This window comes from Cuculus canorus, chromosome 14, assembly GCF_017976375.1.
Source record: "Cuculus canorus isolate bCucCan1 chromosome 14, bCucCan1.pri, whole genome shotgun sequence".
In the NCBI taxonomy this organism is placed as follows: Eukaryota; Metazoa; Chordata; class Aves; order Cuculiformes; family Cuculidae; genus Cuculus; species Cuculus canorus.
Genome location: NC_071414.1, coordinates 8,730,132 through 8,750,279, shown reverse-complemented (window position 1 = coordinate 8,750,279; position 20,148 = coordinate 8,730,132). Strand labels below are relative to the sequence as shown.

At 38.4% G+C, this 20,148-nt stretch overlaps 1 protein-coding gene across 2 annotated transcripts in view; it reads left to right on the top strand.

Annotated features, from left to right (window-relative positions):
* The window catches only part of ADRA1B (adrenoceptor alpha 1B), a 33,663-nt gene extending 15,561 nt beyond the window's left edge, over window positions 1–18,102 (top strand). For both annotated transcript variants that reach the window (XM_054079720.1, XM_009565036.2), the window contains one exon: window positions 15,526–18,102. In XM_054079720.1, the coding sequence (XP_053935695.1) occupies window positions 15,526–16,058 (533 nt within the window). In that variant the 3' untranslated portion in view covers window positions 16,059–18,102. The remainder of the gene's footprint in view (window positions 1–15,525) is intronic.
* The last annotated feature ends 2,046 nt before the right edge of the window (window positions 18,103–20,148 follow it).

The window sequence follows — 20,148 nt, the reverse complement described above, 5'->3', positions numbered from 1 at the left end:
AAAAAGACTTTCAGCACTGAAACGTTCTTGGTTTAGTTTGCTGTTAGATGTTCAGACTACAGTAAGTCTTCTGGCGTAATTAGGCGTCTTCATTGGAAATTAACTTCATTTAATGACAAGGTACAAAACTCCCCCAAGCTTTGGAAAACTGAAAAAGTTCTAGTTTGCAGTTCAAGCCTCTGGGATTAAATCCCAAAAGCAAACATACAAAGCCCACTGATCCCTACAGAAAGGTTCTCACTGATTTCAATAGGTCTTAGTTTAGGCTTTTCAGGAGACTGCCAGGTAAGATTTTGGCAGCCACTTTGTTCAGTTTCAACTTAAAAAGATTATTAAAGCATTTAATGCAGCCTCTAAGCATTGCTTTGTGTTCCCAAGTCCTTGTAAAATTTGCTTGCACTGCCTCTGAAGTGGAATATCTTAAGACATTGAATTACTAAGGTCTCAAAAATATCTGTCCAAAATTCACTTCTCTAAGAGCAGAAAATCTGGGAGCCTAAATATGGGAAGAGGTGGAAAAAATAAAAGGGAGAAAAATCCTTGATTAATATTCTGTATTCATATTTACTTAGTTACCCTACCAAAACATTTCTAATTGAGTCGTTATTGAATATTTTTAGAGACTTTTGTAGAAAACTAAACCGAGTTCAGCAACCTGGTGAAGTGTTATAAAATTATAATTTCAATGAATGTGTAATATCATTTCAACTACAGTCTTTAACAAGACAACTAGCTATTGCAGGGCAACTTTATAATCTCTAGCTTTTTGTATCATGAACTTTAAAATCCTTATAATTCAAGATCTGCATAAAGCTAATGGTAAGAATGTGAAAAATTTCAAACAGGAGGAAAACTGTAAGCAAAGTTCTCTTTGGCTACTGAAGTTTAAGTTGTTGTGCTGATTCTTAAAGAAAGTTTTTTACATGGAGCAAGTTTCCAACTATTGCCAAAATATATACCTGTGGATAGAAACATATTTTCACCTTATAGTACCAGTAGTAGTACTAGATAGGTAGCTAGTAGGTCATGAGCATCTGATCAGTACTTTCTCTCCTTGATTTTGAATTACTGGAGGAACTTTGGAGAAAAAAATGCAAATGTAAATGCAGGAGAGCATATCTTCAGGTAGCAGAAGCCAGTGTTGCTACTGACACTGTTCAGTGAACACAGAGGCAGAGCAGCACATTAAAAACATTATGGTCACAGGTTAGAGGCAATGTGAGAAACAATCAAGTTTCTGGAAAGAGTGTTAGTTTTCCCCTTGAGAAGTTATTTCAAAACTCTTTGTCTTTCCTGGGAGGTTTAATGAGCTTTGCTCCACTTGAATGGAGAATTTATTGCTTGCCGCAGTACAGTTTTCTCTCTCATATAAACTGTGCCTAAGGTGTCATTGAGGTGAGAGGCTGAGAGCCTCCACCACAGCGCACTGTGTGAGGTGGAGGGTGGGCTGAAAGGCTAAACCCACTGCTGTGGGCTCTGACCTGACACAGACTGAGCGCCTGTAGCCTCTAACATGCTCAATTCTGCACTGTGAGCACTTGGTGCCCCACAGAGATGAGATGCCGTTGTGTCACAAGAGTGCAAAAATCAGCATCATGGCATTGCAACATAGATTGATGACTTTCCAGTCCTCTGTCTAGAAATTGTCTCAGGAACCCAACTCTTAACTGTCATCCTTTAGTCTAAGAAAGGGGGAAAAAAGGTATACATAGTATCCAATATAATACACAAATATATCTAAATAGTAGGCACTTTCCCTTTGTTTTGCTGACTAAGAATAGGGCTGGTTTTGCTCGTTGCTCCTGATCTTTTTTTCTTTTTTTAATTTATCCAGCACAACCTAGAACTTTGCACTGTTCATCTCTGCATATCAGAGCAAAGTGAATTAATGTTAGGCATGACTAAAGCATTGCTCACTTAAGCAGGTGGAGAAAATACCAATTTCTGACATGCATAATGAAGCCTTTCTAAACTGGAGGAGAAGGTAGAGCAGTGCAGAAAGACTTCCCAAGGAGCTTATGTGTCCTGCATTCTTCATATCAGAAATCTTTTGCATTGTCTTGAAGTCACAAAATTGTATGAAATGCTATTGAGAACCCTTACAAAAAAGACACAATGGTATAAAATAAATTTCAGTGTCAGGCAAACTGTAGAATCTAAAATGTAGTGATGATTTACAACTCTTCACTGTGCCCAGGGCTGCTCTAATCACAACCCACTCACTCATCAGTGCCAGACTGCAAACTACAAGATCTTTTCTGCTACTGAGTCCAGGCAAGATACTTACCTTCACTATCCTGAAAGGACAGTCTTCTTCCTTAGCCAGTATTTCTCACACCTGGCATGTGCACCATTAACCCAAATCATACCCTCCCATTCATCTTTACTGCTATGTTTTGCTCCCTGTCTCACTCAGTAAAGCCATGACTCTGCAGAATGGCATTAGCAGAGCAGCTCTGGATTCCTGAGGATTCCACCACAAAACATCTGACAAGCTGGTAAATGTTGTTTCTGCAACACCCCAAACCCATGTCTTAACAAATCTGCTGATAGCAGAGGAGTTTCCTTCATATTGATATCCCATTTTGATATCCCAGATTATTGCATCAGGTGGCAGATATATACTGGGAACTGACACAGTGCTAAAAGCAGGGATATCATTTGAATAAATATACCATGACAAAGAAAAAGAAAAAGCATTAACATGTAGGGAGTGATTTCCAAGCAAGAATCAAAAGGCTTTGCAATGAAAGCTCTCTGACAGAGCTCTGTATACAGCTCTGGAACGGAATTATAGCACCGACACGATGATGTACTGAGCATTATTACACAATCAGCACGAAGAATGACCCACCATCTCTTTTTGTTGGACTGAACCATGCTGTCTTTAGTGTTAAGCACCTGATGATGCAGCAAAACTGGGATCAACGAGAATCATGTGAGAAGTCTGTTTTAATTCCAGTAGCTACCAGGTATTCCTTCTGGATAGCAATGGAGGTAGAGAATATCTTTCTTGTGCACATTCCTAAACGCTCCATGGCTTTGTAAACAGTTGTCTTGCCACTCAATATTATTTGTGGCACAGCACAAAAAATAAAAGGAAGACATATGTGTCTTCGAGAAGGCTTCTTGTGTCATAAATTCAGTGACTCAGCTTTAAAGATTAAATATCTTGCTTCTTTAAAATAAATGTTCTTTTCTACCCCTTAGGCATCAGGACTATATTAAACATGCATTGGTTAAAAAACTGAGTAAAGGAGGTTTTTTTAATCTAAAAACTAGAGCCCTGCAGAAATAAGGTAACACTCATTAAAACTCACTCCTTGAAATAAAGGGATAACCAATTTTATGCCAATAAAAAATGAATCCAAAATGAAGGATCATACATTTCTCCCTGGCTACTAGGTGAAGTTTAGTCTCATTCCAGTTAGCTGAAATATCAGAGTGGGCTTGGCAGTCTTCTCCCAGACACACACACACACACACCTCCAGTACTTTACCCAAAGTATATTAACTTCCCCAACCTGCTGATTAACTCCAGTAGAGATGAGCAGAGCATTATTCACTTCCCAGCTCAGAGTGTAACTCCCCCTGCTCCCATGAAACCTGTGATCTTATCCACTGAAGCCAGAAACCAAATTCTTGTAACTTAAAGGGCAGTGGGATAAAGTCCCAAGAGCCTCATAATGAAGACACAACTGTTTTGACTATCCTTATATATTAAGGTTTTGAAACCTCTCTATAAAATAATAAAAAGAACATAAAAATATTCTGCATGCTACAGGTCAGCCAATACAAAATTATTCTTAAAATAAAATGTTATTCAAGTACAGTATGTAGATTTATGTTACATAAGGCCAACCTCTGCATCTCTGCAACGAGAATACCAAATTAGACCACTTAGTTTCCCATGGGAAACACTTCCAGACATTAGGTCTAGTGCTGTCAATGCTACTGGGTTCTGCTTTCTGCAAGGCTTTAGGCCTGGTTTGTCCTTCACCTCATTTTGGTCTTGCCCCATCCCCCTCTCTAACTGACCCAGCTCTCTAGCTTTGACGCCCTTCAATTAATAGCTATACAGAATTTGGACAATTTAATGATACATGTGGCAATCTAACCCTCTGCCTATTTGCAGGTCAATCTTTGGTACAATGTTCAATGGCACAGCTGATAAAGGCACCTGCTCCTATTTTCTAGTCAATTCCTGTAAAATTAAACATAATGAGGGCATTACTTGACCAGAACGTGTTTTTTCATATGTGGAGGACTAGATTATTTCAAGATGATTTGTTTTAGTACTGAAATAGCCTCCTTTAAGCCCTGCTTTAAGTCTTTTGGCTTACTAAGGATGCCAGTTATCAGTTACTTACAGACCTCTAGTTTTCAGAACGAAGCTGTTTGTTATCAAAGCAGATGAAACTGAGAAATTCTGAGGTACTTCCTATGCCAGCTTTTGATTTGCAGGTCAGAGGAACAAAGGGAAATCTTAAAATGTACAGACTTACAAACACAAATATGCAAAACAGTACAGAAAAAAGAAGAAATCAACTCATGTTGACTGTTCATCCCCAGAGATGGAAGTAAATCCTGTCTCAGGTGACCAGAAAGCTCCAAGGAAAAAAAAATTCAGGACTGAACCACTGGGCAGCAATAGGAAATCTCAAAACTATTGATAGCAAAGCCAAGAAAGAAATGATAATTGTAGAGAAAACACTGCTTTTGGCATCCAGCAAGGCCATGGACACAAGGTCCTTATACCAAAAGCATTCGCAAACACATGTGCTATTGCTCAGATTGGTAGTGGTGATGAAAGCCCTGAGCAAAGTTACATATGCACACATTCTAAAGCATGAAGGCTTCAGGATCTCAACAACATGTTCTTTAGTGTGCCTATCTATGAAATACAGACATGAACATAAAGTGATGAGCTTTTTAGTATCTTCACTAAAGTCCTCCTCCACAGCTCATCACAAGATTTCGAACATTTTGATGGGCTTTCAAGTGATACCTAGAAACTGAAAAGCAATAACCATCAGTCTCTAAGTAACAGAGTGAACAAATATAATGGAAAATCATACAATAGTGTTATAGCTGTGTTATTCAATTCCATGCAAGAGTCCTATTACTTACCAACGACATCCAAGACAGATTGCTTCAGTTTTGTCAGAAGCAAGAAGGAGAAAAAGACACCGAAGCACGCCCAGTAATTGAAGATATATAAGTATAACAAATGAAATGTCAGCAGACTTAGATTAGCTTTTCTAGACTCTCTTAATTACCTAAACTTTTGCAAAACAAGCATAAGCTTGGCCTATATCCCTTCTAGCGAGCTGCAAAAGTATGTAATTCTTTCGGACAAAATAAGAACAATGACATCACATTTCTGTCCCAATCTACTGTCAGTTTTAGACTACCAAACAAGATTCTTATTAAAATTGATCTTGATTTTATCATACTTAACTGAGGGCAACACAAGTGAAATCTTTCCATGGTGTAAGTCAACATAGCTACTCTGGACTGAGAGGTGGTAGACCAGTACATAGATGGATACGTAGGGTTTGTGTCAAAAATGTAAGTGCTTGATGGGATTTTGCCATACCTCATATATTTTCTATACCTTGTATTTCCATATCTTTTTATTCAAGATATACTCAGAATTTTTGTTAATATGACAATTATGGATGAGGCATGAAAAACTTTAATCCTGTTGCTTCTTTTTAATTCTTCTTTTTTTTACCCTACATTTTTCCTGTTTCTTTTTCTTTCTGGGCTGGGCAAATAAGGCTCTATTTGTATTTTCTGTTGCTCTTCTCGCACATGGTCTCTTGAACCCTAAGCTTTTAAAAATAATTTTCAACTCTCAGTGCTTTAAGCATCAACACCATCTTTTGTATGATGCTGTAGGAAGGACAGTAATGGACTGCAGGTCAGAGCAGAAACTCTGGAAATGATTGATTATCTTTTAACTCCTGACTATCAGAGACAATCTTACCATGCCAGGAATGACAGTGTTAGTAGCTCTGTGGTTAAATATATAGGCACTGTCCCTTTAAAAATGGCAAATACAGCTACTCTGCTTTGCAATTGCTTGTAATATAAGAGCTTGTAGCAACTTTAAGTTTTAGTAAAAAGATCTGATCTCTATCTGTACTACAACATCCATCAGCAAAGCTTCAAGGGAGCTAAAGTCCCGGCTTTATTTTGGCCATTGTAGATAAGTGGCTATTTTTGGAGCCTTTAAAAGGCTCTCTTGAGTCATTGTGAGTGAAGTTCATGCAGGTCTCAAGTGAGACAGACCTATCTTTATCAGAGATAGATAGCGTGGATGATAAGAAATTGTGAATTTTAGCTAGGATAAGAAAATAGAAAGCATAACCTTTCTCTGCCCACGAGACAGCAAGGACAATATTTTCCTTTTAGGAAATTAGGCTTTGCTGTTACTCATAAACACATCCACAAGGGGGATGTATCTTTGTGGTCAGGTTCTGCATTTGTATATGTCTGCTACTTTCATTTGGCTGCTTAAGAACTTGTCTACACAGGATTAGGCCTTAGATTGTTAGAAGTTACTGAGTTTAGTTAATACCGATAATATATTGGTTTGCAGACATTTATTTGTGTTTGCATGGGATGCAGAAATGAGGGAGTATAAACCACTTCTACCGGGCCAGAACAATTAGGGGAGATTTCTCTATGTGACTTCCTCAACTCAACTGGAAAACAGGGAAAATAAAAACTCAAGGGATGAGGACTGGTTGAATGATAATTTCATCACCTCACACATGTTTGTTCACTGTAGGGCCAGAAGGCTCCAGCAAAGAGAATCTCGCAACTGCTGTGGGCAGTCAGTCCTGGGACATAAATTCCTCACAAACAGGATGTTTTCTTAATAGCTGGCCTAGATCCTTGGACATATATTTAATGTAGCTATTAGTACAATGAAGAATGAGAACTGCTGTACTTTTAACAGCATACTATTTGTATTTCTGTTTCTCCCACATTATCTTCTGCAATATCTTTGTCTAGTCAGTTGTTCCTTATTTTATAGTTCTTTTTCCTCAACAGCAAAGTACTCTTCCCTAACACACACACAAAAAAATGTTACCGACATGGATGGGAGTGCAGCTCTGCGCTATTTTGGTGACTGTGGGATTACTGTGATTCTTGTGGTGTCCCCTGCCTGGCAGCTCAGGCACCTCTGGGATATACAGCCCAATGCATCCCACAGACACCAACGTCTGAAAATAATAACAAAATTCTAGCCATCATTTGTTTGTAGTAGTTATAATTTAATCAGCTTTCCTTTAATTTTCTTTATTGAATTTTATTTTGTTGATTTTGCATGCTCTTCTTACTTCTCAAAATCATTTCTCACTGTTATCCTAATCCCCTTCTCCAGAAGGCCTCCAGTCCCTCCCGGCTCTTAATTGTATAACCATACTCTCTATTTCATCGTCTACTGTTTGTAAACTGCAGGGTTTTTTCTATATTAAATAAGATCGAGGGAATGTAAACAAACATTGAACACTGGAAGCAAAGAAATCAGGAGTTTTAGAAATCAAATTAGCTTTAAAACCTTGGCATGCTGACTTGGCTAAGCATGTGCTAAAACAGACTGCAGAAGGCTTAAATAAGTGGTGAATACATCCTTTCGGCATTCTCTACACTGGTATTCATAACTCTGATCAGAGGCAGCATATTACTGTTACAGGGAGAATTTTACGAGCTATACACAAGTAGCATTGGAGCTTTCCCTGTTCATTAAGCGGTCACAACGCAGCCATCAGCAGTTAGCAGCTGTCACAGCCGCAGCAGGAATCACAGCGTGAACTGCAGGGGAGAAACAGGGGTTCGCAGCCCCCCAGCCAGCCCTTAGCAGCCGTCTACTGCCTGGCGCTGGGAAAGCCTCTCGCTGATCACATTACAAATTTCATCAAGTCACTTCCCATAGGAAGGCTGAGTTCCATCATCAGTTTCTTGCAAAACAATACTCATTTTTGCAAACTGTGTCTTCTTGACAATAGACTGAGCGACAGGGTTTGATATTGTTGAAGCTTCCTGGTTTTTTTCATGTTTCAGAATTCATTTGTTATCATTTTGTATTTTGCAATGCTTTTCATCACTGCAGTGGTTTTTTAAACATTGGAATTTTCTCTTGTGTGGAATGTTGAGAAGTTCAGATTTAACTATAGCCAGAACAACTCCCAAATGGAATAATTCTCCTCTCTGAATGAAGGAGGCTATGTTTGCCTTCCAAGATTACCATAATTATTTAAATTTGACCATACTCTATAACAGAACTTTCTAACACTTATTACTATTTCTCTAACTATTTCTGTTGGGAAAAGAAGGGTTTCCTCTCCAGAGGAAACTCAGTGTTTTAAGTTTTGAAACACTTCAATTTCTATTTGTTACAAATAAAGACAAGTAGTTACAAATTTCAAGGCTTTTCTTTGACCTTAAGACAATGACGAACACCTGTGCAGTGAAGCTCCCCTTCTACCCTATTATTGTTTTGGGGACATATTTTATTGCAGTTAGTTTCCTGTTACTGGAATATCAACTGACACACAGTGAAGTGCTTAAACGGCTCCAGAATGTTTCAATAAAAACAAATGTTGGTTTTGTTCCGGTCAACAGGAACATGTACTCACCCTGGGTTGGCTCTTATTTAAGTAAAACTGGATTTAGAAGTTTGAAATTTGATTTTTTCATAACGGGCAGAAAACATAGCACCTAATAACCAAAACCTCACCTATAGAGACTTTTTCTCCTTACTTCCAGGAAATTCACATTATTCCTGCCCAACTGTTAACTAATCTGAGTATCAAAAACTTGCTTCCGAGCAGAACTCATGATTCTATAAGTAATCTAGATACTTAATTGATGTCAAATACATCCTATGAAAAATGAATGTTTAATTACAAGAGAGTCAATTATCACAACATAAAGTGATTAGAAAAGAGATAAGCAGTTGGAGTTAAAAAAATAAATAAGACATAAGGAGAGTAGAAATAAGTATTTAAAATTAAGAAGAAAGGAAATAAGTAACTGGAAAGTGAACATGCCTGGATGGATAAAGAATAAGCAGAAAGAGAAGGCATACCGTAGAGGGGAATGTGGTTTATTTTAGCTTAAAAAAATCATTAATAGTTTAAAGTTTTCCATCCACTGGGTACAAGTAATAAATATACAGCATTCTTGCAAATACACGTACACAGAACAACCTCTCCCATGAAGATGACTCACAAACATTAACATAGGATGTAAAACTATTGAACTGCCCCTATTGGACACAAGCTGCAGCCTACTAGGCTGTGAAACAGGAACGGAGCCAGCAGATGGAGAGAAGTGATTACACCATTTTCACTCAACACTCATTAAGCTGCGTCTGCAGTACTGCATCCATGCAGGGGAAGACAATGATAGATTGGAGTGAGCCCTGTGGAGGCAACTGAAACAATCACGAGGCTGGAGCACATTGTGTGAGGAGAGGGTGAAGGAACAGAGTTTCTTCAACCTGCAGAAGGGAAGGCTTTGGGGACCTAACACAGTGTTGACCATGCTTTGAGCAGGGGGCTGGATAAGAAACCCCATAACATCCCTTCCCACTGAAATAATTCTGTAATTCTATTAAGTTCTTCACTTTCAGTTCCATAGTGTATAAATTATATATATATTCATTGCATGAAGGATGAAGGGAGGAAATAAAACCACACAATGGAATCCAGTGGTATTTCACAAATTACTGTTGTTCCAAACACCTGTTGGTTACTTACACCTAGTTGTTTAGCTCTCTGTGTGGCTGGAAACAGCACACAGAGCAGAACAACACAGAGATATCAAAGATTATTTCAAAAGTTTTAGCTCATAAACATTATCTTACATGTTATTTTTCAGATTTAAACTCCAGCTAGTCACTGTACCTAGTCTGATCTCCTTGCATATGAACACAACTGGAGGAGCAAGTTTTCTCCCTTCTCCTGGAAGTAGTCGGGCAGTGTGGGGGGGTCTGGTTCATTGGTTGTACTGGCAGGTCTAATTTTGATGCTATGTTCTTTCTTCCATAAAGTGGAAGTGGAAACTCAAACATGTCTTGTGTATTACACTTTTGTCAAGAAGCTCGCCAACTATTACATTAAGGATCCTTAAATAGAAGGTCTTAACTTTCCCATCCTTCTTTCTCTAAGAATACAGCGGTCAGTTGTGAGAGGTAGCAAAGGAGCAGATATTTAGATAGAAGAAAAATAGCAGAGCAGGAAAGAACAAGAGACAGTTTTGTGTGTGTGCTTCTCCTCCGCAGAGGTCTACATCAAAACCTCCTTCAGTGAAGAGTTTTCCTTAATTAGGAGTACTGGGATTAAGCCAGTCCAGAAGATTTTTCTGCTGTTCACCCCAAAGTCCACTGAAGTTCTTATGAGCCTTTACAATGGCTTTCAAAGGCTGCCACTGACTCCAGTGGATTGTGAGTTTTAAAGTCTCAGTCGTGTTCTGACCAAATATTCTGCAGAATATATGACGACACTTAACATAGCAAATTGTTTCCCACAACGTTCCCTAATTTCATTAAAGACGCTCTTCTTACTTTCTGTGGAATGAGCATTAAAGAAGCAGTCAGACCTAAAAATGAAATCAGCTTTTACTAAATAAAATACTTAACTCTTCTTTATGATGTCTGCTGTTGCTTAGTGTATTTCCAAGCAGAATATCATGTCTGCTGAGCATGGTCAAAAACCAATCAAAATTGAACAAATCAATTGTGTTTCTGAAATATTTCCTGTTGTCCATTTGTGCTGGACACAGGTTTTGCAAAAACTTCATTAATGTCAAAGGTGTAATTGGAGGTAAGACTGTGGTTTACTGCAGAAAAATAAAAGAGAATGGAAAAAACACATTCCCTTAGAATGAAGCTGTGAAGCATAAAACATCACAAGAGAGATCAGTTTGAGTAGGGAAGTCACTCCAGCTACCCCCATCACAAATAAATCACTGAGGACATAGATAATCACACAAAAATTTCCAGCAATCTGAATCAGTACAGGGAAATATTTAGCCTGTTCGTCAGACTGCAGTGGGAAAGTAGTTGGAGATTAGGGAAGGAAACATTACTCTGATGTTTAGAAAGTGTGTCTAGTAGGCTTAGCTTTATTGTTTTATCAAGGTATCAAAATAGCCTGCAGTTGTTTGCTCCTGACAGGTTCGTTATGAGGTAAAGCAGGTGTGCAGCTAAATAAAAGGTATTGTTGTTACTTCCAAGTACAAGGTAAGAAAAAGAGAAATGTTCAAAATATACAATCTAACAAAAATATTTTTTGTATCTTTATACAGTGAAAGCCAGTGGAACCTTGTGTAATAGTCACCAAACTGAACTATATTTGGAAGTACATGGCATGTATAGTGACATCCCTCTAAAGCACCTTCCGGATAATAAAGAACAGCTTTTCTTCCCTCTTTGTAGAAAACACAGTCTGGGATTCCACCCAGTGAGGAGGGACTAAACACAAAAACTCAGAAACTTCCTGAAGCCCTGAAGAGATTAAGTGCCCAAATAAGTATCTGTTTTGGACATTCCTTTTTTCTAACAGTTAATCCTCATCCTAAATAATGGATATATTTACTAAGGGGATCTAAGACTACAGTGTCAGTGGGATTCCAGTAGTGCAAATGTATAACTCTGCTGGGCTGCCAGAACTTCAGCCAGAAACTTTTCCTGATGAACACAGTTATATCCTGCAGAGTTAAGCAGAGAAAGTAGGACTAGAAGGGATCTGAAGGGGTCATTTGCGGTGTCCTCCAACCCATGGACTGGATCAGCTATACATAAATCAGTAGAGGTGTGTCCACTCTGTTTTTAAGAGCTTCCAGGGTTGGATTTTTACACCCTTTTTAGGTAGCGTGTTCCAGAATTTTCCTATCTTGGAAGACAGAAAGCATTTTACAATCCATCATTTCAGTCTGTCTTGCCACCATTCAAACCACTGTGCTTCATAAATTCGCCACTGTGGGCACAGAAAACAATTTAACTTCCTCCTTCTTTGCAGGTAACTTTTATGCTTTTAAAGGTGAATTCTAACGTGTCTCCTCAGTCCTTTTTCCTTCACCATGATGAATGCCAATAACATAAAGCTACTGCATTTCAGATCATCTGTAGCTTTTGGAGGTGGAGGATCCCTTCATAGGTGGAGTTTTGCTATGATGATGTAGTCATCACACATAGCCTCTGCAGGGCCAGCAACATACCGATCACATGCATCAATCAGTTTCTGCTAATCTCAGGAAGTATTCTTCAATTCTGCTTTTTCTTCAGTGGTGGCAAAGGTAGCAGGACCCACCTAACACACTACTTGAGTGCACTCTACTACCTACTGTCAGTTCTAGTGATTAAGAATTGTGCCAGGTCTCGATTCTCTTCTTGGTAAAACAAAACTTTCCTTACTGGTGAAAATTTAGTCCATGGCTTTCAGTTGATTGCTTTTACCTTCCCCCAGCTCAGACTGTGCACTGGTAAAATCAGGAGGATGGCATAGTTGGGATGACCGACAGTGAAAAGTGCTGAGAGCAAATGAGTTGTGCTCACGTATATGAACTTATTCTCACTGGGACTGCAGTGACCTCTCTTATTGCCGGGGCCTTCTTGGAGTAATCTTTCACTACCTGATTTTGAAAAAAAATAGGAAGTAATAGTGCATTATACCATAGGCCGAAATTCATAGATGAAATCCATCTCCCTTCAGAATAGTTGCATATCTATCTATACGTATATATCAAGAAAGGTAGAGGAGTTAAGAATTCTGTCCAGTTTTAATACATCAATCAATCTGAAATAAGAGAATCAACACATCAGTCTATAAATCAACGGCTTATTTATCAAATAAATATTCCTTGCTCAAAAAAGCATACTCCCTCACCTTCTTGTGAAAACTTAATCTATTGGTCTCATAATTTAAAAGTCAAGTTACACTTCCATTGCGCTGTTTACAGAACCAGGAAGAAGTGGGGAACATAGTAGTGTTTAAGGATCAGTGTTTTCATTAGCTCCTTAACATTTATTCCTGAATTTCTTATTTTCATAACTTTTCTATTATTGCAGCTAACTGCTGATATTTATTTTTAAGTCACATCACCCCATAGCTTGTCAAATTGATCTATTTCCAGGTTTTCTGTTAATGACTCACTAGGGTCATGGCAGCATTTAAATGATTGATCAAAGCTCAGTGATTTTTCTAGAATCAGGCCTGAACACAAGGTGCTTCTGTCAGTCTGGGTTGCTATGAGTAAATTCTCTGGTTTTTTGTGTTACTGCCCTTTAATATAAAAGAGCTCTGAAAATGCTTGCAGCTGCTGAAAATGGCCTGCTGCCACTTTTTTCAAATGGCATCTGAAAAACAGATTATCACAAAAGATAAGCATAAGCCCCTTACCTTGTTTCCTTAAGTTACATATTCTTTTTGAAGCTGTTTACAAAGATTAGCCATTTGGCAGCACTCAGCTTCTTACTTTTTCTCTGCTTGTTTTCTTAGTCTTTACTGTATATAGTGATATTCAGTTCACATGCAGTATAGATTATACAAGCACAACTAATCTATCTGCATTCGTTCCCAGTTTTCTCCTCTATAGATTTGCTCATTTTATTTGTCCTTAGGGAATTTCACAATATTCGTCAGCAAACTTCCTTAATATATTTTTTTTTTAATTTATCGAAACCTATACCACAGCATTTCCTCTGTCCCTATTTAACCTGACTAAAAATATTTACATCTGGTAGAGGAATGTCCTGTAGGTTCTCAATTGTTACAGTATGAGAGAAAGGCAGACCAACCTATCTGGAAAAATTCACCACTGCTTATTAAACATTCACAGATAAGAAAAAATGGGAGCTCTTTAGTCGCTTCACAAGGTTTACTAGGCTCTAAGAGCTAAAAATCATTTATACTTATATTTATATTTTAAACGAGTTCCAGAAAATGATTTAAGAAATTTTTCAGTATGAACTCCAAAATCTTCCCCGTTGCGCATCATAATGTACTTGCTTTGTAAAGTCACAAGGCTTCTCTTTTCCCTAAACTGAGCGGAAAATATTAGCAGCTATAATTTAGCAAATTAATCTTGAGGAAGTTTGCAGCTGTGCACGTGGGAGATTTGCAGCCTCTTCCTCATCTTGGCTGCAGTTATAAACTTAGATCAACTTTTCCTGAAGCTTCTCAAGAATTTTACAGCAATTAATGACTTGTTCCACAGAATCAGATGAATTGTTGCTGAATCGTTCATCAAAGAGTATGGTACTCAAGACATGGTTTTAAGAGCTTGTGTTGATTTATCTGTTGGAAATTTATCAAATACAGTTCATAGTTTCTCTGATGTCAGATGTTGCACTCTGTACTTTCTGCACTATCAGTCAGGACAGGTGTAGCATCTCCATCAGGACAGGAGAGGAATTTGTCAACCCCTACAAGTCATTAGCAGTAACAAAGCAATAAGGGACATGGTTTCAACTTACAAGAGTCTCACACACAAAGTAGAAGTCAGTAAAGTGCAGGAGTCATGAAATAAATACTCTGAACCTTGCAATGTAAAACCTCCATTTTAACCTTTCGGGCTAGCACATTGCTCAGCTCCTAAGCAATAGGTAGAGCTCGTGCCAGCTGCCACCGTCCCAGACCACTGCCAGGGAAAAAGTCTATTATTCTGGATTCACAGGATATTTCCCGACTCCTGTTTTCCTAGCTGGATAACTGTTGAATGCCTGTTTTGCTTTTAAAATGTCAGACGTTCTTTCACAAAGCCCCACTTGCTAAATTTAGCTGATCAATTGCATGTTTTTAATACTAAAAGTACATGAAATGGACTTCCCAGTATGCATTTTTCATTTGGGCAGCCTCTTAGGGAAATTATTGGGTTGTGAATGGAAGAGGAAGCATTCATAAAATAACCTCTTAGTCTGAGTTATACCATTTTTACGAAAGCCTGAGATGGGGGAAGTACCATAATTAACTAGAGGTTTCAAGAGGTTCATACCAACATAATAATCTAGATAAATGGGGTCATGTTTAGGAGCTGCCAGAGATTGTATTAGAAATTATAAGGTATGTCTGAATACACTTCTTCTGAGAAGCCTGGGAACAGTTAGACCTTTTCCTTCAAAAATTACATTTGAAAGCTCTTTGAAGAAGGAACAACCTTATTCCATGTGTGCACTGTGCAGCAACATACACAATGGAGGTTTGAGCTTTCATTGGGATCAATGGATGTTAGTGCAACAGATGTGTATACTTAAGCACAGGGAGTATTTTTATTTTTTTAATTCTACATTATTTACGCAATCCTTGAGCTTTCAGATGGTGGAAAGCGTTTCCTTATTAGCTTAAACAATAACAAAAATATCTTATTACCAAAAGAACAAAAATGAAAACAACATATATTACAAATTTTTAATAAAGAGATTCTAGCAGTGATCTGCTGGGACATTCCTAAAGGCAAGTAAACTAATTATCTCAGATACTGTCTCTACTTTTTTCTTCTGGACAGGATCTCTGTTTTCAGCTCTGAAGCCCCCTGAAACAATCTTCAAGGTGATTTTTTGGCTTGGCTACTTTAACAGCTGCTTGAATCCAATCATCTACCCCTGCTCAAGCAAAGAGTTCAAGAGGGCTTTTATACAGATCCTAAAATGCCAGTGCCACCGTCGAAAGCAGTTGGGGTGGTGGGCCTACAGCTACAGAAACTGGAATCGGTGCTCCTTTGAACACCCTAGGAAGGACTCTCTGGAAGACAGCGGGAGTTTCCTAAGTGGCAGCCAGAGGACGTTATCTTCAGCATCTCCCAGCCCTGGATACCTGAGCAAAATCACTCAGCCAGATATGGAGATGTGCACATTCCAGGAATGGAAAAACTCCAGCTCTTTCCTGAGCCCCTTACAGGAAGGCAGCAGACAAAAAGACCCATGCCAGTTCTTTACCTTCAATCTCTTAACGGAGCGCAATGGACACGTTCCTGCTGGCAGCCAAGCTTCCAGAAATGGGGACCATGAAGCCACCTGTGACACACGGAACGGCAACTGACTGTAAGGCAAACTTGATGCTGGAATGAACAGATTATGAACAGCCTGTTCTCTTTGTATGCTAACCTGTTTGATACTTGGCCAGGTGAAGAAATGGACCTTTGCAGTTTCTCAGTACAGTTCTAGACGGAAGCCAGTGAGGAACAGGCAGATGTTTGTCACATGAGCAGCAAAGTGCAGGCTAACAATATTCCCAGTCAGCTGCCAGAGATACTACTGAAGCAGGAATAGAATGCAGGGAAGGCGCTTCATAAACCCAGGGAAGTGCACATTCAATTATTTAGCTGTTGTGGAAGTGCTGTGGAACAGCCAAACACGTATGTATGTAGAAAGAATTATAAATATGGGGGCGGGCAGGGGAAATGTGTATGAATGTGTGTGTGTACATGTGTGCTAGCTGCACGTATGGATGCCTGAGAGTGGAAGTGCACAATGCAGTATCGTTTGTACCCTCCAAGGGTACTAGCTGCCGCTGAATTTGCCTGTAATTTCTTATTGTTGTTGTACTTCACTGTACATTAGCACTTTCAAAATGGAAAACATTATCAAAGATTAAAGTAATTTCCCAACAATTTAAACACTTGTACCTATTACTACAGGAGTGGAATACAGCCAAGTTCCTTTCATCACAATCTTCACTTCAGAATAAAATGGTCATAGCGGTTAAACTTGCAATTGTAACTCCTAGGGTGATCTTGAATCCCTCTGCAGTTTCTTCCCTTTCATGATTCCTTTATCACCAACACACACAACTCTTCTATTCTTCACCACGTTCTTTTTCGGAAGTCTGAAAATATCAGCAAAGATGAGAGTTCACAGTCTGCACTTCAACACATTAGTAAACGTCCTGTAAACATATAGGCTACCAGAGGATCTGATTTCTAGAAACAACACTCATAAATCACTGCAAATACAGCATAAACAGTGTTGTGAACACAGCTTAAAAGACCACTGACTGCTGGAGGTCCAAAACCCAGTCTTAGAACAGATACACTAAGCCTGTAATTATTTCATCACACTTTGAAAATAACATTGCACATTTAGAAGATTTTACTTTGCCACTCAGATAAGAAAAGAAACACTCAAAACAACACAGTAGTGTAAGATTCACTGTCATTAATATTTTCCAGCTCAATAATATCTTACCATAACAGAATTCCTGAAAATATCTTCTAGGACTTTTTAGGTCATGTTTGAAAATTACTTTTATCTCTTGCAATTAAGTGTGAATCATGAAACTAATGACTGATTTATTTACATGAAGGAGTACAAACTGTGGAAATTGGTACTTACTCCTTCCTCCAAATGAGACTTTCCTTATTAGGAATTTTAGGGATATTTTTAAAGCCTGAAACAGACAATGAACCGTAACAGATGTACTAAAACACTGAGGGACAATTTGACACTGCTAGGTCCCAAAGGAGAGCCATTTCCTTTTGTTTCCATAAATGTGTTTTTTCTCATTAAGTTGACAGGGGTGGATGTGGCTTGTGGTTAGATGAAATATCCCCCAGCTCAGTGAGCAACAATAGGAAAGTTATGTTCCAAGGTCTTCCCATGGTCATACGCTATGGTAAGAACCACATAAGTATGTTTTAGGTCTTATTCTGCTTGAAGTTATGGCCAACCTCCTATTTTAATAATTCCATTTTAAGTGTGGAGAAGGCTGTAATTTCTTCTTGAAAGGACAATGCTTATAAAATGTAAAAGTATTATAAAACAGATAAGCAAACTTTTGATGGTCAGATATTGAGGTTGCCATAAAGAATATTCCACTTAGCTGTGATATGCTAGTATGAAGCTATCCCGTTTGGCCCCTAAATGGCAGAAAACTATATTTCTAACCTATTGTTATAATTTTTGAAGGGAATGCACAGTAGTCTGACAAACACTTTTGGGTTTTGCAAAGCTTCTTCAAAAGTACTCTTAATTGGAAATAAATTTGCTTAATCTAACCATGCGACAGCACATTTCAGCTAAATTTGAGTCACACATGACTTGAATAGTATAAGGTAAATCCAAGTCATTTTATCCATATTTGACAAATTCTATGTGATACTGCAAAGTTTCAGAATAAATCGCATTCCATTACTTTAACTTTGTACGTCTTGGAGACTGATTATTCTTTTAATTAGTTTCTAGTTCTAACAAAGGCTGTGTGATGTCTGATTATCAATTAAGTTCCTTAAACAATGATATAATTCCCTAATTACCTAGGAAATCACATAGGCTTTTATCCCATACTGAAGTGACCTATGAGTACTTACCATCTTTGCACGTTTTTACATGTAATAGTACAAAACCCGCAAATTATAAAAAGATAATTTCATTCATTTTAGTACAAAAAAAACCAGCTTTCTCTCAACACTGTAAATGATCAGGAGGAGAAAATATGCATTAATATCATGGTAGTCCATGTCATTTAGCATATCCAGTGTCTCTAACCTTACAACCTTCTTCTAGGGTTCCATACAGCCTGTTCTTACACTAAGCAACACTGTACCAATGGGGACCAATCCATGCAAATATGCTAACTACGTATGACTTCAAAGGAATCATGTCACATCTGCTTATAAACTCCCAACAACACCTACCTCATCTCCAGCCAAAAATTCAATGAAGATACAGGCAATAAAACTTGTTGTAAAAATGGAAAAAACCCACCATGGATGTGAAGGATCTGATAGGCCTCCTTGCAAGGCCATCTGTCTTCTCTAGAACAAATCTATTCTAAATATCTATTTTCACCATTGGAATCTTCTACAACTTTAACCAAGCAAAGCCAATCCAAATGAGGCCACAAAAATCACCCTCCTCCCTTTGTTAGTCCCTCTTCTGTTGCAATGTTTTCCTATAAAGGGAAAATTATTTAGGCCAGGAGACCATCATCAAACCTTGTGGGACAAGCCCATTTTTTTAGTACAGCCAAAATTAATTTGACAAGTAGAACATCCACAATCTAGTGACATGGCAATTGGCACACGATGGTGGTCTATCAGATGCAACTATACTCCATTATGCCTATTTTTTATGCATATTAACAGACCTTCTGATGAACTCATTTTGTGGGCAAATAGACTTGCCTCCGAAGAGGAGTTGCTGCCATTTAGCACAGAAGGTGTTCATAAAACACCATGAATTTCTCCAGGTTAAGCTACAGTGTAGAGCTTAATCACTAACTAGAGGCTTGTACAAAGCCATTCAGTTGAGAGACACAGCTGTAATGGCTCATACAGTATTGTTACAGCCCAGCTGCACATAAATTAAATCCATTAGGCTTCAATACACTCAGCTATCGCAAAAGTGCTTCTTATTTTTGAAAAGAGTTATGGTAAAATCAATCCAACTGAATGAGACTGAAACTCCAGAGCATTCTACATTCTTTACTCTTTGGAAATGCAGTTTTCTATTATCTCTCCAAATGTGACAGGGAGAGAAGAGGGAATATTAATATTAAAGTGCAGTTCTGGTTTGGAAAATGTAAAAATAGCAACTTTCTATTCAACAGATGTTCTTTCTGCTCTCAGCTTCTGTGCTTGACTTTCACCTGATACAAACGAGCCCAGCACAGGAGATGATAACCCACAGTAGCTACGGTATGGAAGCATTGGTACACTAACTGCTTATTCCTGTTGGTGGCCACAAACTAACCAGCTCATTCCCACAAGAATAAACTGGATTCTGTTTTGATACACTCGACAACTGATATGCCTTTTTTCAGACTGTGCTGACCATGCTATGGCTTATACACTTCGAAGGGAAGAACATGGTATCACAGGGATGATGCATCAAAGAAACACCATTTTCTTCCTGAAGCGGTCAAAAGAAAATACTTCAGAATATGCAGACACATCATGATAGTTTAAGTCACTTTAATGGAAACAAAAAATATTTCTACCCACAATAACTTATCTGGGACTGGAAGGGGTACTCAGGACCTTCCCCGTGAAGCACGTTATTTGTGCAAAGCAAAGTCATGATTCCCAAGATCAGTTAAAACACCTGAAACAGTAACATAGTGGTCAGGACACTGACCTAGGAGAATTCCAGCCTCTGCCTCAATGACCGTTTTAATGTTTCACCTCCAGGCT